General features: G+C 40.0%; 1 protein-coding gene across 1 annotated transcript in view; it reads left to right on the top strand.

Annotated features, from left to right (window-relative positions):
* FAM234B (family with sequence similarity 234 member B) overlaps positions 1 to 25,343 on the top strand; it is a 55,405-nt gene that overhangs the window by 2,225 nt on the left and 27,837 nt on the right. Inside the window, exons 3-4 of the mRNA XM_007944482.1 lie at positions 16,096 to 16,494; positions 20,058 to 20,156. Of these exons, the coding sequence (XP_007942673.1) occupies positions 16,096 to 16,494; positions 20,058 to 20,156 (498 nt within the window). The remainder of the gene's footprint in view (positions 1 to 16,095; positions 16,495 to 20,057; positions 20,157 to 25,343) is intronic.

The raw sequence follows: 25,343 nt of genomic DNA, 5'->3' as shown, positions 1-25,343 counted from the left end.
TTATGTAGGATCTCCTACATCCCTTCCAAGTGGATGGCAGTGGTAGCTGGGCACCATCTAGTTCTTCTGGTCTCATAGTTGTATAGGTTGCAGATTGGATGGTGTACCAGTCGCTAGGACTGATTGTTTCCATTAATTTTGGTTTTCTTCTTTCAAGGTTGTCAGTTTTAACCTATCCTATGTGACTTCAGAAGAAAGGTCTGGTGATCTGTTTCTGTAAAGATTACAGCCAAGAAAACCCTGCGGAGCTCAGTTCTACTCTATAACACTTGGAATCTCCATGAGTCAGATTCAACTCCACAGCAACTGTTTTTTTTTTTTTTTTTCTTTTGGTTCTCAAGGCCTTTCCAGTATGATACATTTAAACAAGCTTTTTGCCTTGGGTAACAGGGGGTTGGATATAATTGCATTTCTGTCCTCAGCCATTAGACATTAGAAGGAACAGTGATAATACCTATCTTGGGATGTATACATAACATTGGAACTAAATGAAGGCTATATCCCTTATCTGCAGATTAATTAACTTTGAAGAAAGTAGCCTTGTGTATCCTTAGTGTAGGATGATATACGCACAAGGGAGTAATGAGATACAGACGTATTTAGTTCTTTTTCTATTGTTTTTGTTGTTGTTATATGCCCTTGAGTCAGACCCACCTCACAGCGACCCCTCCTTGGGTTTCTGAGGCAGTATCACTATGGAAGTAGATTGCCTAACTTTCCTTCGGAGGAGTGGCTGGTGGGTTTGAACCACCAGCCTTCTGGTTAGCAGTTAAATGCCTTAGGCACTATGGTATTTTCTATTAGATTCCTTGTTTTATTTCAGCGTGGTTAATTGTTATTCTCTGAGGATAAGAATACAAGAAAACCTTGCTTTAAAAACTATTGAGCGCATTCTCACATCCTCGCACTATGGCACTTAATACTCCCTGGAGTATTTAGTTGCAGTAATTTGGTCAGCTGATAGGGAATAAAGCATTCGCATGTTCAGTCTTTGGCTTGTGTTTGTCAGGGCATCTTGTCCCTGAACACTCAGGTATGTCTTGACGCTTTTTTAGGCCCATATACAATAGTCATAGGAGCTCTGGTGGTGTAGTGGTTAAGGCATTTGGCTGCTAACCAAAAGCTTGGTAGTTTGAACCCACCAGCCACCCCATGAAAGAAAGATGAGGCAGTCTGCTTCCGTAAAGATTTACAGCCTTGGAAGCCCAGTGGGAGTTGCTATGAGTCAGAATTGACTCGATGACAGCGAGTTTTTTCATCTACAGAATAGCCATATGTTCTTTTATGTGTTGGGCTTTTTTCCCTCCTTGCTCTTTTCCTTCCCTTCTTCTTGCCCCTTCTCACCTTCTCCAAAACATACCTTTTAGCTTTTATGTTAGATAGGCAGGAGAAAGATGTGGCACTCTGCTTCCATAAAGATTTACAGCCTTGGAAATCCTATAGGGCAGTTCTACTCTATCCTATAGGTTTGCCATGAGTTGGAATTGACTCAACAGCAGATTTGTTTCTTTGGGGGTATGTAAGGTAGAAGTTCCTTTCTTATCACCCTTTTTGGGCACCCATTAATTGGGGTTGTGAATTGCCTGTCCTGGTTGGGTTACTGTGTCATGTTACTTTAGTTCATACCATCACTATCTTTTTGTATAACAGAGGCAGAAAAGAATGGTAGCTAAGAGGAGGACACAGGCTTGGTTCAAATCCAGTCTTTACCTGATTACTTCCTTAATGTCTTTAAGTTTTAGTTTCCTCATCCTTAATATTATTATGAAACATATACTACATGCCATACACTCTACTACATATTTACCTTCTAAGGTTATTTGGAATATTAAGAGATGGATGTATTCAAGAGGTTTATTAACCTCTAATATGTATTAATTAGGAGTTCTCTAATCAAAAGTTCAGTAAGTTTTGTTGTTGTTATGTGCCCTCGAGTCGGAACCGACTCATAGTGACCCCTCCTTGGGTTTTCCAGGCAGTATCACTACGGAAGTAGATTGCCCTATCTTCCTTCTGAGGAGTGGCTGGTGGGTTTGAACCTCCAGCCTTCTGGTTAGCAGTCAAGTGCCTTAGGCACTATGCTACCAGAGTTCCCTCAGTAAGTGTTAGCTATTATTATTATCATCATTTGCACCAGAGTAATTTCTAAGTGTGATACCTACAGGAAGGCCCGATGTAATAGTAAACTAATGACAGATCAGAGCAACTTTGTGGTGAAAGAGCACTTGGTGGGAATGTTATTTCAGTCTCCTACCTTTTCATTAAACTCAGGATGAGAAGATATTTGGCTCATGTGCATAGAATGAAGTTAATTAGTAACAGAAGGACAATATGACATTTGTACAGTCTATAGACAGTTTATCTCATAAGTGTATATATTTTTAAAAGACCATTTTAAAGTTTGAAGGTCAAACACTGAAGATAATATCAAAGCATAATATTACTGTAATTTTTTTTTATTATGTTTAACTCAGAATAATTATGTGCCCTTGGATAAACTAATCCATGATATGAATTATTTAACTTTCATTGCATTAAAGTGTATGTTGTTGTTGTTGTTGTTATGTGCCATCGAGTCGGCCCCGACTCATAGCGACCCCTCCTTGGGTTTCCAAGGCAGTATCACTATGGAAGTAGGATTGCCCAACCTTCCTTCCGAGGAGTGGCTGGTGGGTTTGAACCGCCAGCCGTCTGGTTAGCAGGCAAGTGTCTTAGCCACTATGCTACCAGAGCTCCTATTAAAGTGTATAGTATAGTATATATATAATACAGTGTAGTACATGCAATGGGGTAATATATGTTGTTGGATATTTTCATCAAAACATTTGGTGATAGATGCATCCCTGTTCTATTTATGTTTTCCTCTATACCATTTTGGAAATGCTATTTAACTGTCATCTTCAGTGTTTCTAAGAGGGAAAGTGATAGCTGTGAAAAACTCATTTATACTGACATATTATGAAATCAGTGCCCTCTCCCTTATCCTTTGAAAATCTTTCAGTGATTAAAAATCTGGGTGGTGGCTGAAGTTAGAGGAAATTAATGTGTGTTAGTTTCTAAACATGCTAAAGTGCCCGAGGCTATGAAGCACTGGATTTGATCTTTAACTCTTTAAACTGCATATAATTTTAGGCAAGTCTTTGTACTTTTTCATACCTCATTCTGTCTTACTGTCTTTCTGTGAATACATTGAAAAATATTTATTTAGGCATTCTCTAATCAAAACTTGGAGCCTGTAATAGTTAAGCTGAGGTTTGTCTTTGCACTATCTGAAAAAATAAACATTCATAGTGTAAAAGTAAATATTTATCTTTCTCAAGAATTTGCCCTAAAATTCTATGATCTTTTATAGGAAGGTTCAAAGGTCTGATAGCCTCTGAGTTTTTGTGTTTGCCTTTATACTCTAGCAGTATCACGGCTGGATCTGAGATCTTGGACTCTGCACCCTGTGTGCTTTCTCTGAGGACTTTTTAGATATGTTATTGCACTATCTTAAATGTCGGCATTTCGAACCCAGCAGCTGCTCCACGGGAGAAAGATGAGGCAGTCTGCTTCTGTAAAGATTTACAACCTTGGAAACCCTGTGGGGTAGTTTGACTTTGTCTTAAAAAAGGGTAACTGGGAGTTGGAATCGAGTCGATGGCAGTGGTTTGATATTTAAGGAGTTCTGGTGGCCTAGTGCCTAGGGCATTTGACTGCTAACCAGAAGGCTGGCATTTCAAACCCACCGGCCACTCCTCAGAAGGAAGGTTGGGCAATTTACTTCCATAGTGATACTGCCAGGGAAGCCCAAGGAGGGGTAGCCATGAGTCAGATCCAACTCGACAGCAGGGAGTTAGTTAGTTTACTAATGTATATTATGGTGGAGAAGTCAACCTGATTTTCATTCCCATCATTAGTGACTTAATTCTTTTTTCCAGGTCTGGCTGTTTCTATGATTCTTTTTCCATTCTAGGGTATGTCTCAACATTGATTATTCTCTACTCATTTTCTCTTGGGGCTCACTTTACCTTTTTATTCAGTAGTTTTAGGTCTTGCTTTATTGCAGAATTTTAAATAATTGGTTTAGTTCCACTTTCTTTTCTCTTCCCTTCTTCAGTTATGCATGTATTGGATCATTTTTGTTCTCTGTATCTATCACTTTCTTTCTAGTCCTTTTAAAAGGCTTTTACTTCTCCATGGGAGGCACATAGATAGATAGTCCTTAAGAGTACAGGCTTTGAAGCCAGACTGAGTTTGAATCCTTGCACTATTACTTATTTGTTCTGTAACTAAGAGCCAATTACTTAAATTTATATTATTCGGGTTTCCTCGTCTCTAAAATAGAGATAATTGTTGTGGAGATTTAACTGAAATAAAACATTAAAGGGATTGGAAGAGTGCATCGTTAGTGCTCAGGAATGGCTGGCGATTGTTGCTCTTCCATTTTGCTTGATATACTCCACTTTATCCTTCTTGTCTGTGACTCTGTTTTAAGCAACATGTGTTCTTCTTTTTGCTGGTTCTAAAAAAGATTTCTTTTCTGTAATTGTTTTATTAGTTTTTTCCTTAGTGTTCCTGAGTTCTCATTGTTTACTTATCTTTTCTGCTGAATGCCGTTTCTTAGAAATACTGTTATGAGCCCTTATTTCAGAGAAGACACATTTTCTTTGCTTTCTTGGATTCCACGGGGAAGTGTCTGTTTATTATTTCATCTTATTTCATGGTGCAATCTGTCCAGCATTTGTTCTTTGGCTGATTTTATTTGCTGTGTTTCATGGTAAATTTTTTTTGTGTATACTTATGGAACTCTGTGGTAACTTGTACAGTGAGTGCTGTTGATGGCCCCTTTTCTTTTTTTCTTCATTATATGACTATGCCCCAATTTATTCTTTCTTCTTTTGATGGACATGTACTGTTTAAACAGTGCTGCAGTGAACACTGTAATTAGCAGTTTTGACCACTGTGCTAGTACTTCTAGAGTACACAACTGGGAGCAAAACAACTGGTTTAATGTGTTTTCAATGTTGTGAAATCCCACCAAGTTGCTCTCCAATGTAGTTATATCACTATACACTCCCATCAGCAGCATATGTAAGTTCCAGTTGCTTTGTAGCCTCACCAGTGCTTGCTTTGATCAGATTTTAAAAGTTTTTGTCAATCTAAGTGAAGGTGTATCTGATCGTTATTTGAATTTGCACTCCCCTCATTACTAGTGAGCTTGACTTTTTTCGGATATGTATATGCTATTGGCCGCTTGGGTTTCCTCTTCAGTGAAGTGCCTGCTTTTTTTTTTTTTTTTCCCTTTTGAGATTTTTAAAATCTCTTTGTATTAATTTGAAGAAGTTTCTTGTGTATCTTTATACTCATCTTTTGCCATTTATGTGTGTTGTACATCTCTTGGGAGCTTTGGTAGCATAGTGCCTAAGGCATTTGACTGCTAACTAGAAGACTAGTGGTTCAAGCTCACTAGCCACTCCTCGGAAGGAAGGTTGACAATCTACTTTCGTAATCATACAGCCTCGGAAACCCAAGGAGGGGTCGCTATGAGTTGGGTTTGACTCGATGGCAGTGAGTATATAGTGAGTTGAGTACATCTCTTACTCCATTTTATAGCTTATCTTTTACTTTATAATAAGTTTTGAAATCTGACAGGGCAAGAACCCCCAGATTTCTTTAAAATTGTTTTGGCTGTTGCTCTTCTTTAATAATTTTGTATTAAGCATCTCAAGTTTCATTATCAGTCAGATCCTTTCAGTATCTTGATTGTTGTTGTTGTTGTTATGTACCATCGAGTCAGACCCAACCTATAGCAACCCCTCTTTGGGTTTCCAAGGCAGTATCACTACGGAAGTATATTTCCCCATCTTCCTTCCGAGGAGTGGCTGGTGGGTTTGAATTGCCAGCCTTCTGGTTAGCAGTCAAGTGTCTTAGGCACTAAGCTACCAGAGCTCCTAGTATCTTGATTAGAATTTTATTATATCTATAAATTAATTTGAATAAAATTAACATCTTTATGATATTGTCTTATCTGTACACATTGTATTTCTATCCATTTATTTGTTGTTGTTGTTGTTGTTATGTGCCGTCGAGTCAGCCCTGACTCATAGTGACCCCTCCTTGGGTTTCCGAGGCAGTATCACTACGGAAGTAGGATTGCCCAACCTTCCTTCCGAGGAGTGGCTGGTGGGTTTGAACCGCCAGCCTTCTGGTTAGCAGTCAAGTGCCTTATGCACTATGCCATCAAAGCTCCTATCTGTCTATAAAGTTTCATAATTATTTTTCTTAAGGATCTTAACTGGTACATATTTTGTTAAAAGTGTGAATATTTTATGTTTTTTAGCTGAGATTATAATTACATCCTTTTTAAAAATTGTATTTTCAGCCACTTATTTCAGATGATTATTACAATTATTGCATCATGTTGTTAGATGCCATTGAGTCATCATCTTGATGGCCAATGGGTTTATTTTTTTTAGTAACCAGAATGTTCAGTTGTGGTGGGGTGGCTCTTTTCTGATTACTAAAAAAAAAATAAACCTGTTGCTAATGAGTTGATGTTGGCTCATAGTGACCCCTGTGTATAGAAAAGAACTGCTACATAGGGTTTTCAAGACTGTGACCTTTCATAAACAGATCACCAGTCCTTTCTTCCAAGGTACCCCAGTGGTTTCAAATGGCCAACTTTCGGATAATAGTTGAACACTTAACTGTTTGTGCAACCCAGGGACCCTTTGTGATTACTGATGATATTTAAGAGGGCCAGTTGTTTTACAGTTAGCTATTGGCTGATATGTGGAGCAAAGGATGCAGTAAGGGGAATGAGCTGGGCATACTAGAAGCTAGAATTTAATTTGGGCCTATTAACTCAGATCCCTTTCCCACCAGCACTCTTCCTACATGGATGTCTCTATCCTGTTTGCCACCTTAGAGTGCTGATTTAGCATTTACTTCTCTTTGGTGGTTGTGCCAGTTATAAATTTATTGCTCTTCAGCGCAAAATTCACCTTTGTTGCTTATCTGTGAAAATGGATCTGGGCCCTTTAAAATACTAAGTTTGTTTAGATACCGCCCCTCAGCCTTAATGTACCCTTTAGAGTTCTCTTTCCATCTTTATATTTATATTCTTATCTTTGATTGATAATTCTTTTGTATATTAAACTTTGTTTATTTCAATTACTGTCTAGTTTCTCTCTCCTGATTGGATCTGGACTGATATAACTGTCAAAACTCACCTGTCCAGAAGGTCCCTGGCTGGCGCAAATTATTTGCACTGGGCTGGTAACCAAAAAGGTGCTGTGGTGGTGTAGTGGTTAAGGCATTTGGGGTGCTAACTAAAAAGTTGGTGGCTTGAACACACCAGCCACTCCATGGAATAAAGATGAGGGAGTCTACTTCTGTAAAGATTTACGGCCTTGGAAACCTGATGGGGATCACTATGAGTTGGAATTGACTCGATGGCAATGAGTTTGATTTGGTTTTGGTTTGGTTACCAAAAGGTAGCCAGTTCAAACCTCCTCAGAGGACTGCAGAAGACACAGGCCTGGTGATCTGCTTCCATAAAGATTTACAGCCAAGAAAACCCTGTGGTGCGTTTCTACCCTGTAATATGGGGTCTCCAAATCACAAACCAACAACAAAAGCAAAATCAACAGCAAAAATCAACCTCTGCAGAAGGGATTGCTTCTGTAGGTAGTGATTTTTCTTCTCTGTTTTTTTTTTTTTTTAAGATACTGACAGAGTGCTTCTTGCAAAGATATATATAACTTACTGGTTAGTAGTATGGACTCTATAGTCATATTGCCTGGCTTTGAATCCTAGCTTTTCTTCTCTCTAATTATGTTATTTTAGGCAATGCACCTCTATATTTTAGTGTTTTTTTTTTTTTTTTTTTTTTAATAAAATAGGATACTAATTCCAAAAGCGCCAAATCCACTGCTATCTAGTCAATTCTGACTCATAGTGACCCCCACTGGGTTTCCAAGAGGTAAATCTTTATGGAGTAGATTGCCTCATCTTCCTTCCATAGAGTGGCTGGTGGGTTTTGAACTGCCAACCTTCTGGTTAGCAGTCAGATGCCTTAGGAGTTGCACCACCAGACTTATTGTGAAGATTAAATAAATTGGTACATGTAAAGTACTTGGAGGAACCTTGGTAGTACAGTGGTTAAATAGCTTGGCTGCTAACCGAAAGGTCAGTGTTTGAACCCACAAACAACTCTGCAGGAGGGAGATGTGGCAGTCCTTTTCTGTAAAGGTTTACAGCCTTGGAAACCCTATGGGGCATTTTACTCTGTCCTCTAGGGTTGTTATGCTGTCCACTTGATACCAGTGGGTTTAGTTTAAAGTGCTTGGACCAATGCCTGAGACATAACAGGCATGCAGTAAATTTCCACTTATCATCATCATCATTGTTGTTATTATCAGTTGTGACCTCTTTCCATTGCTGGAGATCTACAGAAATACATGCTTACTCCTACTGTGCTTCCTCAATTAGATGCAAATTGCACTTTGGCAACAGTTTTGTTTTTTTTTTAATTTAATAAATTGTGATTTGGGAATGTGGCTATGTCCTGTATTTAAAATTTTTCTTTTTTCTTTTGTTTTTCTTTGTTTCAGGGGACAGAAATGTCTTCCTTGCAATCATTGTCATCTTTTTTAAAAGGACCAATTCAGTAGCAGATTTGTTTTTCAAATTGTCAGTTATATTTATAGACTTATTAAAGATATTGCAGGTTTCTGTAACATATGCAGCCAAGTTTTCTTTCTCCCTGCATGTGATAGTATATGACATAACAAAAGTGTTTCTTTTCAATTGTTTTGTTAGTCAGAATTTTATTAATGATTTCACTTTGGCAGAGGTGCTGTTTCAGGCTGATACTGCAAGGTGGAATTTAATAGGGGTTGATGCAAAACGTTTCACTTGGTGCTAAAAATCCTATTATACAATTATAGGATAGGAGGAATGTGTGGAGAAAGAAAATACTTGGGAATTTTACTTGAGTCACTTGTGTGATGTGACTGCCAAGAAAGCTACCAAGCTCTTAGGTTACAGTAATTGAATTGTAGTGTACTGGAACAAGGGAGGACACAGTTCTCTACCCTCCACTGCTCTGGGCAGACTGTACCCAGGGGATTGTATTCGGTTCCGGGCACCATACTTGAAAAAGCAGTGACATATGACATTGCATTTAGAGGAGAATGACCAGGATGGTGAGGATACCAGCAACAATGCTGTTTCTGGTAATGAGTTGAAAGAGGTAGAAATATTTAACTTGGAGATGAGAAGATTGGATGGGGGAAGTTGGGAGATATAATCTAACAGTAATGGTAATGATAATTATAGTGGTAATAATAACAATAATAGCAACGATATTAATAGAAGCAAAAATTTATTGAGCACTACTATATGTCAGGTGGAAGCTCTGGTGACGTAGTGCCTAAGGCATTTGACTGCTGACCAGAAGGCTGGTGGTTCAAATCTAGCAGCCACTCCTCAGAAGGAAGATTGGGGAATCTACTCTCATAGAGATACCGCCTCAGAAACCCAAGGAGGGGTCGCTATGAGTTGGGATCAACTTGACTGCAGTGAGTTTTTTTTTTTTTTTACTACGCCAGGCACTAAGAAGCATGCATATAATACCTTATTTAATACTCATGATAGTCCTATGATATAAACAAAACAAAACAAAACAAAACAAACTCACTGCCATGGAGTTGGATCTAACTCATAGTGACCCCTCCCTCCTTGGGTTTCTAAGGCGGTATCACTATGGAAGTAGATTGCCCAACCTTCCTTCTGAGGAGTGGCTGATGGGTTTGGACCGCTTTCTGGTTAGCAGTCAAGTGCCTTAGCCACTATGCTACCAGAGCTCCCTCTATGATATAGGAACAATTATTATCCCATTTCATAAGTGGGGAAATTGAGGCCCAATAAAGTTAAGAATGGTTCATAAGTAAAGCCAAGATTTGACTCTGTCTGGTTGTAAAGAACTGAACCCTTAAATACCATATTAAACCCAAAACCATTGCCCTCGAGTCGGCTCTGACTCATAGCGACCCCTCCTTGGGTTTCTGAGGCAGTATCACTACAGAAGTAGATTGCCCAACCTTCCTTCCGAGGAGTGGCTGGTGGGTTACATATCGCTTATGATTAGTATCTTTAAATATTTGAAAGATTTATATGTGGAAGGGACAGTTTAATTTAAGGGACAGTTTTGTTCTGTCATATGGGATCTCTATGAGTTGAAATGGACTTGACGGCACCTAGTAACAACATCAATAACAACATGGTTGTGTTTGCAAATTATTACATATAGAAAGCTATCTGGGATGGTTAGGGAATGATGTTCCATGATTAATATAATAATTTGATTTATAGACTAGATATATAAATTATAAGAGATTTAACTTGAACCTATACTGACCCTCTGGCATATCCTGGAAATACTATTTTGAATTAAACTCCTAATCATCCTAATTTTTGTATTTGTGCCTTTAAAAATCAAATTCAGTGTTTATTGGAGAAAATTAATAGCTCTCAAAATTCAAGTGAATAGAAATTTCTAGTTAATAGAATGTCAGATTACTCAGTATCTGTGTTTTTTGCAAAGCTTAATGTAAAATAATTCTATGGATGTTCATTTTTTAAAATTTAATAAAAATTTATTGTCAAAACATTAACATTTACATTAAATATTTTTACTTTCCCACATTTGGTCTCCATAAAGTGTTTTATTTATTTCGTGTGTTGAGCAAACTGAGATACATAATATATAAAAAGTCATTACCAAAATCACAGTGATCATTTTTAATTAGCTAGATTGTATTGTCTTTTTAATATTTCCTTGTAACTGAAGATTTGATGATAGAGTTTACAGTAGCTTATGGTACAGTTTTCCACTACTATCTGAAAGTAGAGCGTTCCTATCAGAACTTCCCTAAGCTGAGATGACATAAAGCCAAGAAGCAATTGCCATTAATTTATAGGGGGAAAAAATGTTTGAGTGTTCCCAGACCCCAAAAATAACCTACCAAGTGGAACGAAATAACACAAAAAACCTAAAATAAGACTAACAGATAGTACTCACAGACACAGTTCAATGTTATGGCAGCTTGATGATGAGATTTTGTGTAGTTCAAGGGGAAAAAACTTGACCATGCCATTCTCACTGTTCAGGGTGCATGCTGCCTCTAACACTCACAGCAAAACAAATGCTGATCACTAATTTGGCTTTTCATCCTTTTTCACAGAAGCAAAAATCCTCTTCAGATTCTTAAGGTTAGTGAAAATAGGTAACTAATGTAGGTCTAATGTAAAAGAAAAGTAGCATAAAGCTAACTTTCAAAAAGTAGAGGATACAGGTAATTCCTCCCAAACAGAAATTTTCCTTGATTTTTACTTGATTACAAAGTGAAATAAAGGCATACAATCATCCAGTCCTTGGTACTGAGGGCCAAGGTGAAGTTGGGAAGAAGTGTGCCTAAGCCATCTTCTAATTTCTACCTCTCAGCCACCCCAAATAAACATGCAGTCGAAGTAAAAACGGAATGCCAGCTGTGCAAAGCAGCTTCAAGGCAAACCTCCAACTTCTTTCCTGCTGCATCACCAACCCTCCCAGAATACCTGCTCAGAACAGCATGTTTTAGAGGTAAACACTGTTTACTGAAGGGGCCTTCGAATCATAGGAAGGTTCTCAGAAGTGAGTTTTCAGTAAAACATGACAGATAGTGTTTGACTTTCTAAGTTTTTTCCATAGAAACAATTGGAAAGCCACAAATACTGGGCTCTGAAAAACAGTGTACAGAGAATTGTTCTGAAACTTTTCTAGGAAAGATCAGGACATCAGAGATCTAAGAAAATCTAAGGAATCTTGAAGGAGCTCTGATGGTGTGGTGATTAAAGCATTCAACTACTAACCCACAGCTGCTCTGCGGGATGAGGCATTCTGCTTCCATAAAGATGCACAGCCTTGGAAACCATATGGGACAGTTCTACTCTGTCCTGTGGGGTCACTCTGAGTCAGAACTGACTCGATGGAAGTGGGTTGGGTTTGGGTATGTACATTGTTGTTGTGGTTGTTAAATGCCATTGAGTCAGCTGCGACTCACAGTGACCCTGTGTGTAACACAACGAAACACTGCCTGGTCCCGCACCATCCTCACAATCCTAGCTATGCTTAGGGCCGTCGTTACAGCCACTGCGTCAGTCCATCTCATTGAGGGTCTTCCCCTCTTTCGCTGACCCTCTACTTTACCAAGCATTGATATCCTTCTTCAGGGAATAGTCCCTTTTGACCAATTGACCAAAGTAGACCAAAGTGCCTCCAACACTCACTGCAAAACAGATGCGGAACACTAGTTTCACTTTTCATCCTTTTTCACAGAAGCAAAAATCCTCTTCAGATTTCTTAAGGTTAGCGAAAATAGGTAACTAATGTAGGTCTTTTGTAAAAGAAAAGTAGCATAAAGCTAACTTTTGAGAAGTGGAGGATCCAAGTCTGGCCATCTTCACTTCTAAGGAGCTTTCCAGTTGCACTTCTTCCAGGACACATTTATTTGTTCTTCTGGCAGTCCATGGTATTTTCAGTACTCTTTGCCAATGCCACAATTCAAAGGCAACTCTTCTTCAGTCTTCCTTATTCATTGTCCAGCTTTCACATGCATATGAAGTGATTAAAAATTCTGTGGGTTACAAAAACTTTGCATCCTACTTTGGCGAGTAGTGATTGGGATCTTTAAGAGCTTGTAAGCAGCCATCTAGATGCAACGATGGGTCTCTCCTCATCCAGAGCAAAGAAGAATAAAGAAAACCAAAGAACCATGGAAACAATTAGTCCAAGTGACTGTTGGACCATGCAGTCCTCAGCCTATATGACTATGAGACCAGGAGAACTAGATGGTGCCTGGCTACCACTGTCAACCAGGAGAACTAGATGATGCCTGACTACCCCTGTCAACTGCTCAGAGGGGGATCTATGTAGGAGATCCTGGATGGAGCAGGAGAACAGGTGGAACAAAACTCAAAATCATGGGGAAAAAAAAAAAAAGGTTTGCTGGTCTGCTAGAGCCTGATGGAGCCCCTGAGACTATGGCCCCTAGCTGTCCTTCAGATCTGGAATTGAACCCACTCACATGGCTTCCAGCCAAACAAAAGACAGGCATATGAACTGAACATTTACATTAGGTAGATACACTCCTTGGAGAGATCAATCATGGGAGAATGGAAGGGCGGTGTATGCACAGGAAGACAGCTCAGGCAAGTGAGTGTATGGGAGGTCAGGACACAAGGAAGAAGTAACTATGGGGAGGAAGTGATGGGGAAGCTGTTGCATTGTGGGAAATTGCAGTCAATGTCATGAGACAAAGTATATGTGATCTGCTGTATGGAAAGTAAATTTGCTCTGTAAACTTTCACCAAAATCACAATAAAAATTAAAAACAAAAGAAAGAAAGAAATCATGTCATATTGCACTGGGGAAAAAAATACTGTGGTTTGGGTTAGGTGCACTGTAGTCTTCCAAGTGACATCTTTGCTTCTCAACACTTTAAAGAAGTCTTTTGGAGCAGATTTCCCCAGTGCAATATGATGTTTGATTTTTTTGACTGCTGCTTCCATGGATGTTGATTGTGGATCTAAGTAAAATGAAATCCCTGACAACATCCATCTTTTCTCCATTTATCATGATGTTGCTTATTGGTCCAGTTGTGAGGATTTTCATTTTCTTTATATTGAGGTGTAATCCATACTGAAAACTGTAGTCTTTGATCTTTGCGTCAAGTCATCTTCACTTTCAGCAAGCAAGGTTGTGCCATCTGCATATTGCAAGTTGGTAATGAGTTTTCCTGCAGCCCTGAAGTTGTGATCTTGTTCATACAGTCCGGCTTCTCAGATTATTTGCTCAGCATACAGATTGAATAAATATGGTAAAAGGAGCTCTGGTGGCACAGTGCCTAAGGCATTTGACTGCTAACCAGAAGGTTAGTAGTTCAAACCCACTAGGAGCTCTGGTAGCATAGTTCCTAAGGCACTTCATTGCTAACCAGAAGGCTGGCAGTTCAAACCCACCAGCCACTCCTCGGAAGGAAGATGGGGCAATCTACTTCCGTAGTGATACTGCCTCGGAAACCCAAGGAGGGGTCTCTATGAGTCGGGTCCAACTCGATGGCACATAACAACAACAGCAGCAGCAGCTCCATGGAAAGAAGATGAGGTGATTTACTTTCATAAAGATTTACAGCCTCGGAAATTCAATGGGGGTCACTGTGAGTCAGAATTGATTCAATGGCAGTGAATTTGGTTTGGTGTTTTTTGGTGAACTCTGATGCACACCCTTTCTGATTTTAAACCATACAGTATCCCTTTGTTCTGTTTGAATGACAGCCTCTTGGTTATGTATAGGTTCCTCGTGAGCACAATTAAGTGTTCTGGAATTCCCATTCTTCTCAATGTTGTCCATAGTTCTTTATGATCCACGTAGTCAAATGCCTTTGCATAGTCAATAAAATACAAATAAACATCTTTCTGGTATTCTTGCTTTCTGCTAAGATCCATCTGACATCAACAGGGTTATCCTTTGTTCTACATCCTCATCTGAATACAACTTGAATTTCTGGAAGTTCTCTGTCAATATACTGCTGCAACTGGTTTTGAATTATCTTCAGCAAAATTACTTGTGTGTGATACTAATGATATTGTTCAGTAATTTCTACATTCTGTTGGATCACCTTCCCTCGGAATGGGCACAGATATCAATCTTTTCCAGTCAGTTGGCCATGTAGCTGTCTTCCAGATTTCTCGGCAAAAATGAGTAAGCACCTCTAGCACTGTATCCCTTTGTTGAGACATCTCAATGGGTATTGTCAATTCCTAGAGACTTGTTTCTCACCAATTCCTTCAGTGCAGCTTAGACTTCTTTGATCATATGCTACCTCTTGAAATAGTTAAACATTGACCAGCTCTTTTTGGTACAGTGACTCTGTGTGTTTCTTCCATCTTCCATCTTCTTTTGATGCTTTCTGCATCATTCAGTATTTTGCCCATAGAGTCTTTCAATATTGCAACTTGAGGCTTGAATTTTTTCTTCGGTTCTTTCAGCTTGAGAAATGCTGAACATGTTCTTCCCTTTTGGTTTTCTAACTCCAGGTCTTTGCATATTTCATTACAATCCTTTGTCTTCTTGAGCTTTTCTTTGAAATCTTCTGCTCAGCTTTTTAATCTTGTCATTTCTTCCACTGCTTCAGCTACTCTTCATTCAGAGCAAGTTTGTCTCTTCTGACATCGATATTGGTCTGTTCTTGCTTTCCTGTCTTTTTAATGACCTTTTAATATATGATGTTCTTGATGTCATTCTGCAAGTCGTCTGGTCTTCAGTCATTGTTGTTCAGTGTGTCAAATCTGTTCCTCAAGTGGTCTCTAAATTCAGGTGAAATATAATCAAGATTGTATTTTGGCTTTTGTGGACTTTCTGAAAATTTCTTCAGCTTCAACTTGAACAATTCAATATGAGCAATTGATGGTCTTTTCTATAGTTAGCTCCTGGCCTTGTACATGCTCCTGGTACGTACATTTGTTGTTGTTGTTATGTGCTGTTGAGTCGGATCTGACTCATAGCAAACCCTCCTTGGGTTTCCAAGGCAGTATCACTACGGAAGTAGATTGCCCCATCTTCCTTCTGAGGAGTGGCTGGTGGGTTTGAACCACCAGCCTTCTGGTTAGCAGTCAAATGCCTTAGGCACTATGCTACCAGAGCTCCCGGTATGTACATTAACTATATGGAAAGTTAATATAAGAGATGTGACCTTTTTCATCAGTGAGATTCAAACAGATTGAGCAGTGATTTTTTTTTTTTGTAACTAGAATGATGCTTGAAATTTGCTAATTCCTCTTTCTTTCAAGTTTCTTAAACTCATGAAGGCATATAATCCTAGGATACTATGATTTTCTTATTCTCCCATTCTCCCCACTTTGCTGGTGTCCATGTTAGAAATAGCCACCAAGGTCCACACTCAATGTAACCTAGTTTTTATGTTCTCCAGGTTTGCAGTTACCATGTATTTATTTGGGGAGAGTGTCTTCTTCCTAGTTTACCTTGGTGAACTTTGTCTGTCTTTTCAGGGAAGAAGAGCCCAGACCTAGGGGAGTATGATCCCCTCACACAGGCGGACAGTGATGAAAGTGAAGATGATCTGGTCCTTAACTTGCAGCAGAAGAATGGAGGGGTCAAGAATGGGAAGAGTCCTCTGGGAGAAGCCCCAGAGCCTGACTCTGATGCAGAGGTTGCAGGGTCTGCAAAGCCACATCTTTCAGAAGTCACAACAGAGGGCTACCCATCGGAGCCACTTGGGGACCTGGAGCAGAAGGCGACCTCTTCCCTCGTGTCTTATGTGCGCACATCTGTCTTCCTGCTAACTTTGGTGATCTCAATGATCCTGGTGCTTATATGTGCTTTCCTGATCCCATGTCCCCCTAGAGATCTGCACAGCACTTGGAGCCGCCACTTGGGCCCCCATGGAGGTGAGTTGTAGGATTTCCAGCCCTACTTCTGTAAATCTTCATGGTATAGCTGATTACTTTGAAATTGTATTCAAAGTCTTAAAAAATTAATATGTGACATCCAGAATTTTTCCCTTTGTTGGTAAGGAGGTTCATACTTGAAATGAAACAAAAGAATGGAATGATACATTTCGAAAACTTGGGAATCACAGCACTGTTGTGTGTCTGTCAGCATTGGTCTTATTAGTTGCAGAGAGGACAGAGCATTGATTTGCTTGGTTCCTGCTGTCATACCAGCAGTCCATCAGCAGCATGCAAAGCTGTTGGAAGGGATATTTCTAGAGAAAAATGAGGCCCTGGGCTGGCCAGACCAGAGAATGTTGCTCTTGTAGGACCCTCAGGCATTCATGGATTATAGAAGCCAGACCTTTTACATGATTTTTTTTTAAAATAATTATTTTTAAATAGTTTCATGTAAAATGGGGTCCCTGTCTCTTCTTTCTTGCCAGTAGTAGATAGAGTGGTTCTGCGCAGGTAATTGAGTTTGAACAGCCAACCTCTGGTTAGCAGTCAAGTGCCACCAGAGTGCCATAATGGAGCAGGTTTCTTTAAATCAGCCTGCTCTGGGTGGGGGATGGGGTGGCATATTCCTGTGCTGCATGTTCCTGACTCTTGTAAACTGGATTAGGTTATTCCCAGGTCCTTTGCATCATCTTGATATAGAAGTATTGTGTTTCTGAATTTCTTTGATCCCAGATGAATTAGCTTCTGATAATGAGTTCAGTGTTCTCGTTTTTAGTTGCTCTTTAGGCAAAATTGAGTGGATATACCTTATGCTATGTTTCTACCAAGTAGAATAGTTCTGCCCCTTCTTTTCTTTTTTTGATTTTTCTAAATAAGCACATGTAATACTTATATATAGCATGAAGACTAGTAACAAATTGTTAGTGTTTCTACCACCCAGCTTTAGAAAGAGAATATTATAAAGACTTTTTGAGTCCCCTATGTGTCCCTCCTGGCCATAGCTTCCTCTGCCCACCAAAAGTTTACACAGTCCTGAATCTTGGGTTGATTATTCCTTTACTCTTCTTTAAAGTTTTACCATGCAGATATGTATGCCAAAATAATATATTCTTTCATTTTGTCTGGTTTTGGATTTCAGATAAATACAGCTGTGTAGTCTTCTGTGACTTGCTTTTGGTTCAGAATTTTTTTTTAACTATTTTTGACATTCATCCATGTTGATGATCATAACTGAAGTTTGTTCATTTTTACTACTGTATAACATTTCAGGGTTTGAGCATCTCATTATTTATCATTTTGCTGTTGATGAACACTTAGGTGGCTTCTTGCTTTTTTAAATTTAAATAAATAATGCTGCTAAAAACTTTTTTTTTTTTTTAATTATTGTGATTTGGGTAAAAGTTTACAGAGCACATTAGTTTTCCATTCAATAATTCATACACATTCTGTTTTTTGATATTGATTGCAATCCCCACAATGTAGCAACACTCTTCCCACTTCCTCCCTGTGGTTGTCATTTCCCTTCGTCCCTCTTTCCTATCCCTTCTGCCTTCTTAGCTTTATCACTAGGCAAATGCCGCCCTTTTGATCTCATGTGGTTGATTACTCTAATGAGTGTGTATCTCCCTGTTATTATTGTTCACCCTATAGGCCTGTCATTTGAAGTTCAGTTCCTAGTCTGAAGAGTGTCTAAGGGCCATAGTTTCAGGGATTCCACCAATCTCTATCAGACCAGTAAGCCTGGTCTTATTTGTGATAATGAGTTTTGTTCCGTACTTTTCTCCCACTCTATCTAGGACCCCCTATTGTGATCCCTTTCAGAGCCTTCAGCAGTGGTAGCCAGACACTATCTAGTTTTTCTGTCTCAGGGTCATAGAAACTAAGAATATTTTTATACATGTTTCCTGATGCATTGTATAAGAATTTCTTTAGTGTATGAACCTTGGAGTGAAACTGCTGAATCATAGGGTATGTGCATCTTCAATCTTAGTAAACCAAAAAAAAAAACAAAAAAACAAACTCACTGCCGTTGAGTCGATTTCGACTCATAGCCACCCCTCCTCGGGTTTCCGAAAAAGTAGCACTATGGAAGTAGATTGCCCCATCTTCCTTCTGAGGAGTGGCTGGTGGATTTGAACCACCAGCTTTCTGGTTAGCAGTAAAATGCCTTAGGCACTATGCCACCAGAGCTCCTTCAATCTCAGTAGTTTGTGTTTAATTATTTTCCAAAGTTGTGCCAATTTACACTCCACTAGCAGTGTGTGAGTTCTCTCCAAATTTGGCAGGCATCCTCTGACTCCGTGTTGTTGCTGGTGGGGAGGGCAGTGTTTGGGCGGATGCAGGATACTACCTCATTACTGCCAGGTAGTGGTGGAAGTCCAGGCTTTCCACTGGCCTCTGTTGATAGCACCCCTGCAGTGAGGACGAGGACTACCCCCTTTACTCTAGATGGGGGTAGAAGTGTAGGCTTCTCTCGTGTATGGGGGCCTCACTAATGTTAGGTGGGAATGAAAGTCCTCTGTCACCACTCTAGGGGTGAAAAGAGGGCATCTTGTTGCAGTGGGGCAAGAGTGGAAGTCTAGGCTACCACTTGGCCTTTGGAGTTGGGGGTGAGACTGTAGTGTATTTTTCTCTGAGTGTTTAGTTGGAATGCAGCAGTTACTAGCTACAACTTTTCTGTCTTGCCAGGCTTCCCCTTTCCTCGTCCTTTGGCTATAGAGAGTCAGCTTTTTCTGGGCTTTTTGAAAATCGGAGCTCGTTGGCATTTTTGGTTTGCCAACTTCTCTAGCACTCAGTATGAGATATATGATGCAAAAAGAAAACTCAGAAAACTCATTACCATGCCATTCCTCAGGTCCCAGAGTCCCTAGCTGGTCTGCCTTCTTCTCTGCATCTTTCACTCTTATGTTTCTTTTCTATTGGAAAATATATGTGTGTGTGTGTGTGTGTGTGTGTGTGTGTGTGTGTGAGTGAGCTCTGGTGGTGTAGTGCCTAAGGCATTTGACCGCTAATCAGAAGGTTGGCGGTTCAAACCCACCAGCCACTACTTGGAAGGAAGATTGGGCAATCTACTTTCTTAGAGATACTGCCTCGAAAACCCAAGGAGGGGTCACTGTGAGTTGAGTCGACTCAACAGCAGTGACTTTGACTTTTTTTTTCCTTTGGTATGTATGTGTATGTGTATATACGTACGTATGTACACACACATACACACACATATGTTGTTGTTGTTGTTATGTGCTGTCGTGTCGGACCTGACTCATAGTGACCCCTCTTTGAGTTTCTGAGGTGGTATCACTATGGAAGTAGGTTGCCCAACCTTCCTTCTGAGGAGTGGCTGGTGGGTTTGAACCACCAGCCTTCTGGTTAGCAGTCAAGTGCCATACAATAAATAAAGGGGTTTTTAGTGGGAGGGATTGGGAGAAGTGTCTAGGAACTGAAAGTCTGTCTGGTTTTTATGGAGGTGCTGGCAGTGCCATGCATCCACTCCCTTTCTAACTTGACAGCAGAGAACTGATTTGTGGTGGTAACTTGCTAAGACTTTTTTGTGTGTCTACCAGGTGGAGACCTGTCTCCATTGGAACTGGCAGATGTGAATGGAGATGGCCTACGTGATGTACTTCTCTCCTTTGTTACATCAAGGAATGAGAGTTCAATAGGTAAGAGACATGTCTTTTAGAGGTTGCCATGTTGTTGTTATTGTGTGATGTCAAGATAAATCTCACTCCGCAACCCAATAGGACAGAGTAGAACTGCCACATAGACTGTAATGTTTTTGGGAGCACACTGCCAGGTTTTTTCTCCCTGGAGCCACTGGTGAGTTCCAACCTGCCAACTTTTTGATTAACAGATGAGTGCTTTAATCATTGTGCCACTGAGGTTCCTTAGAGGCTGTTACAGGAGAAGCTTATTGATTGGAATATAAGCTAAGAGAAAGCATCAGAGTTGTCTTCTGAGGGGCTGGTAGAAGAGGGTCTGCAGTGCATAGAAAGTTCCCATGATCTGCCACACTTGATTACTTGTACCAGAAAGTTCCTCCCCATCAGTAAAGCTCCTTGCACAGAATCATGGGAAGTTATAGCTGGGGGGGAGATCCAGAGAGGTATTGGCTAGCCTACACTCCAGTGACTAACCACTAGTTCTTAGCTTTTCTAAGTTTTCTTCACTTTTCTGTTGACTCTTAAGTAATGAACACTGTCTCTCTCTTTCCATCCCACCTCCTGGCAGAAAACTTTTGTTCACATACTTACGTATCTTTATACATATCACACAAACATCTTGGCTGGATGTCTTCTGTTCACTCTTACACATCTGCTCCCCACTGCTTTCTTCTCTGGGCAGCTGACCTGTATGGATTATATCAACTGGTTCCCCTGCCTAATGGTTTCTAGTTGGGTTTGGCCAGGGTGGAGCACCAGCAAGGAATTAGAGGGAGGGAAGAGAGGAAGGAGAGGCGTCACCTCAGGATGGCTACAGCCTTGATCACAGGCCACAGCTCCTCTTAAGGTGGTCCTCTTACATAATTTTCTTTTTCTGAGTTCCTGCAATTGCTCCTCCCCTTGTCCCTTTGGGCCAAGGAGTGGCAATAGTTCTGAGTGATGTACTGTCTTTTGTAGTCCTCCTATACCCTGACCATACCTTTGTAAATAGTCTCTTTATGAAACCTGCCACAACATATCCTAGTCAAATGTGTTGTTTCCCAGGACTCTGACTGTTATACGTGTCAACTACACAAAGAAAGAAAGGTGTCATATTTTCAGCATAGGTACACAAGGGGCTTTTGGTTTATCCTTTTGTTGTTAGGTCCCATCAAGTCAATTCCACCTCAGTGACCAACCCTGTATACAACAGAACGAAACTGCCTGGTCCTGCACCATCCTCACAATCATTGCTATGCTTGAGACCATTGTTGCAGCCACTGTGTCAATTACCTTTTTAAGGTTCTTCCTCTTTTTTTGCTGACTCTCTACTTTACCAAGAGTGATGTATCTCTCCAGAGACTGGTCCCTCCTGATAACATGACCAAAATACATGAAACAAAGTCTTGTAACCCTTGCTTCTAGGAAGCATTATGGCTATACTTCTTTCAAAACACATTTCTTTGTTCTTCCGGCCAAAACCAAAAGCAAACTCATAGTCATCAAGTCAATTCTGACTCACAGTGACCCCCATTGGGTTCCGAGGTAGTAAATCTTTACAGAAGTAGGTTGCCCCATTTTCCTTCCACAGAGTGGCTGTTAGGTTTAACCTACCAGCCTTCTGGTTAACAGTCACATGCCTTAGGCATTACAGCACCAGAGCTCTTTGTTCTTTTGGCTGTGCATGGTAGATTCAGTACTCTTCCCCAGCACGTTAAGTCAAGTGCATCAGTTCTTCTTTGGTCTTCCTTATCATTGTCTAGCTTTTGCATACATACAAGGTGATTGAAAATACCATGGGTTGGGTCAGGCACAACCTCAAAATGACATATTTGCTTTTTTTTTTTAACACTTCAAAGAGGTTTTTTTTTGTGGTAGATTTTCCCAGTGCAATATATTGTTTGATTTCTTGACTGCTTCTTCCATGGCTGTTGATTGTGGATCCAAGTAAAATGAAACCCTTGACAACTTAAATCTCTTCTCCATTTATCATGATGTTGCTTATTTCTCCAGTTGTGAGGATTTTTGTGTTTTTTATTTTGAGGTGTAATCCATCCTGAAGGAGTAGTCTTTCATCTTCATCAGTAAGTGCTTCAAGTCATCTTCACTTTCAGCAAGGAAGGTTGTGTCATCTGTATGCCATAAGTTGTTAATGAGTCTTCATCCAATCCTGGTGCCACATTCTTCTTTGTGAAGTCCAGCTTCTTAGATTATTTACTCAGCATATAGTTTCAAAGGGTGAAACCAAGGTACTTACCTAAATTAACACAGATTTAGGTGGAAAAATTGAACAGACCCATAACAAAAGAAGAAATTGAAGAAGTCATTAAAAAAATTACCAACAAAAAAAATTCCTGGCCCAGATGGTTTCACTGGAGAATTCTACTGAATGTTCAGTGAAGAACTGACACCAATCGCCTCATATGCATGTGTGAGCTGGACAATGAATAAGGAAGACCGAAGAAGAGTTGATGCTTTTGAGTTGTGGTGCTGGCGAAGAATGCTGAAAGTACCATGGACTGCTAAAAGAACTAACAGATCTGTCCTGGAGGAAGTGCAGCCGGAATGCTCCTTGGAAGCAAGAATGGCCAGACTTCATCTCACCTATTTTGGTCATGTTGTCAGAAGGGACCATTCCCTGGAGAAGGACGTCATGCTTGGTAGGGTGGAAGGTCGATGAAAGAGGGGGAGGCCTTTAACGAGATGGATTGACATGGTAGCTGCGATGATGGGCTCAAGTATAGCTGGGATCATGGAGCTGGCACGGGATCGGGCAGTGTTTTGTTCTGCTGTACAAGGGGTCACTATGAGGCAGAGACGGCTCGATGGCACCTAACAGCAACAACAGTTTCAATAAGTATGATGAAAGGAGACAGCCCTGACAGATGCCCTTCCTCATTTTAAATCATGCAGTATCCCGATGTTCTCTTGAAGAGCTGCCTCTTGGTTTGTGTACAGGTTCCTCATGAGTGCAATGAAGTATTCTGTTGACTTTTTTTTTCATTTTGCAGTGTTTCCTTCTCTCCCCTCTCCCCTTGATAAACAAAGAAAGTTTCCTTCCATATATAAACCTTTCCTTGACTTTTTACAATAATGGATTAGTACAATTTGTCCTTCTGTGATTGATTTATTCCACTCAGCATAATGTGCTCCAAGTTCATCCATGTGATGTGGTATTTTGCAGATTCTTCATTATTCTTTAGTGTTGCATGGTATTCCATTGTGTGTACGTACCATAGTTTGGTTATCCATTCTTCTGTTGATGGGCATGTAGGTGGTTTCCATCTTTCTGCTATTGTAAACAGTGCTGCGATGAACATGGTGTGCATGTATCTGTTCTTGTCCTGGCTTTCACTTCTTTAGGATATATACTTAGTAAAAAGGAGCTCTGGTATCATAGTGCCTAAGGCACTTGATTGCTAACCAGAAGGCTGGCGGTTCAAACCCACCAGCCACTTCTTGGAAGGCAGGTTGGGCAATCTACTTCCGTAGTAATACCGCCTCGGAAACCCAAGGAGGGATCTCTATGAGTCGGGTCCGACTTGACGGCACATAACAACAACAATAATGGGACTCTGGGTCAAATAGTGTTTCTAATTCCAACTTTTTAAGGAATCACCATACTGCTTTCTACAGTGGTTGTATCATTTTACAATCCCACCACCAGTGTATGAGAGTCCCAATCTCCCCACATCCTTGCCAGCATTTGTTATTTTCTGTCTTGTTGAGCTTTGCTATCAGTGCTGGGGCAAGGTGGTATCTCATTGTTGTTTTGATTTGCATCTCTCTGATGGCTAATGATCGTGAACATGTCTTCGCGTGTTTATTGGCTGCCTGAATATCCTCTTTGGTGAAGTGTCTATTCATGTCTTCTGGCCATTTTTTAATTGGATTGTGTTTTTGTTATCGAGGTATTAGAGTTTTCTATAAATTTTAGAGATAAGTCCCTTGTTACATATGTTTTGCCGAATATTTTTTCCCAATCTGTAGGCTCTCTTTTGGAGAAATCTCTTGAAACATACAAAAATTTAGTTTTTAGAAGTTCCCATTCATCTAGTTTCTCTTCTGCTGTTTGTGCGTTTTGAATTATGCTTGAGAGTGTATTTATGCCAGAAATCAGGGCCCCTAAATTTGCCCCTATTTTTTCCTTTTGGAACTTTATAGTTTTAGGTTTCATATTTAAGTCTTTGATCCATATGGAGTTAGTTTTTGTGTGTGATGTGAGGTACGAATCTTGTTTCATTTTTCTGCAAACAGATATCCAGTTTTGCCAGTACCATTTGTTAAAGAAACCATCTCTTCCCCATGTAATGGATTTCAGCCCTTTGTCAAAAATCAGTGGACCATGGGCTGATGGATCTATTTCTGGGTTCTCAGTTGTGTTCCACTGGTCTATGTGTCTATCACTGTACCAATACCAGGCTGTTTTGACTCCTGTGGCTGTATAGTAGTCTTGAGATTCCAGGAGTGTGAGACTCCTACTTTGTTCAGTAGTGCTTTGCTTATCCGAGGTCTCTTTCCCTTCCATATAAAATTAGTGATTGTTTTTTCCACATCCTTATATAATGTTGATGGGATCTGGATTAGGATTGCATTGAATGTATAGATTGCTTTGGGTAGTATTGACATTTTCACAATGTTCTATCTTCCTATCCATGAGCATGGCATGCACTTCCATTTACATAGATCTCTTATGGTTTCTTGAAGTAGTGTTTTATAGTTTTCTTTGTACAGGCCTTTTGTGTCCCTAGTGAGATTTATTCCCAGGTATTTTATTTTTTGGTAGCTACTGTAAATGGTATTGATTTCCTTATTTCTTTTTCAGCAATCTCTTTGTTGGTGTAGAGGAAACCAAATGAGTTTTGTGTGTTGATCTTGTATCCCACCACTATGCTAAATCTCTCAATAAGTTCCAGTAGTTTTCTTGCTGAGTGTCTTGGGTTTTCTTTATATAGGAGCATATCATCTGCCAAATAGGGATAGTTTTACTTCTCCTTACCAATTCGGATGCCTTTGTTTCCCTTTCTTGCCTTATTTCCCTGGCTAGGACTTCTAATACAATGTTGAATAGAAGTGGTGATAGAGGACATCCTTGTTTGGTTCCTGTTCGCAAGGGGAATGGTTTCAGTCTCTCTCCATTGAGAATAATGTTGGCTGTTGGTTTTGCATAGATGCCCTTTATTATGTTGAGGAATGTCCCTTCTATTC

Source organism: Orycteropus afer, unplaced genomic scaffold (genome assembly GCF_000298275.1).
Source record: "Orycteropus afer afer isolate SDZICR_OR568_19922 unplaced genomic scaffold, OryAfe1.0 scaffold00126, whole genome shotgun sequence".
NCBI lineage: Eukaryota > Metazoa > Chordata > Mammalia > Tubulidentata > Orycteropodidae > Orycteropus > Orycteropus afer.
The sequence above is the reverse complement of the archived record's forward strand: the minus strand, read 5'-3'. Positions and strand labels throughout refer to the sequence as shown.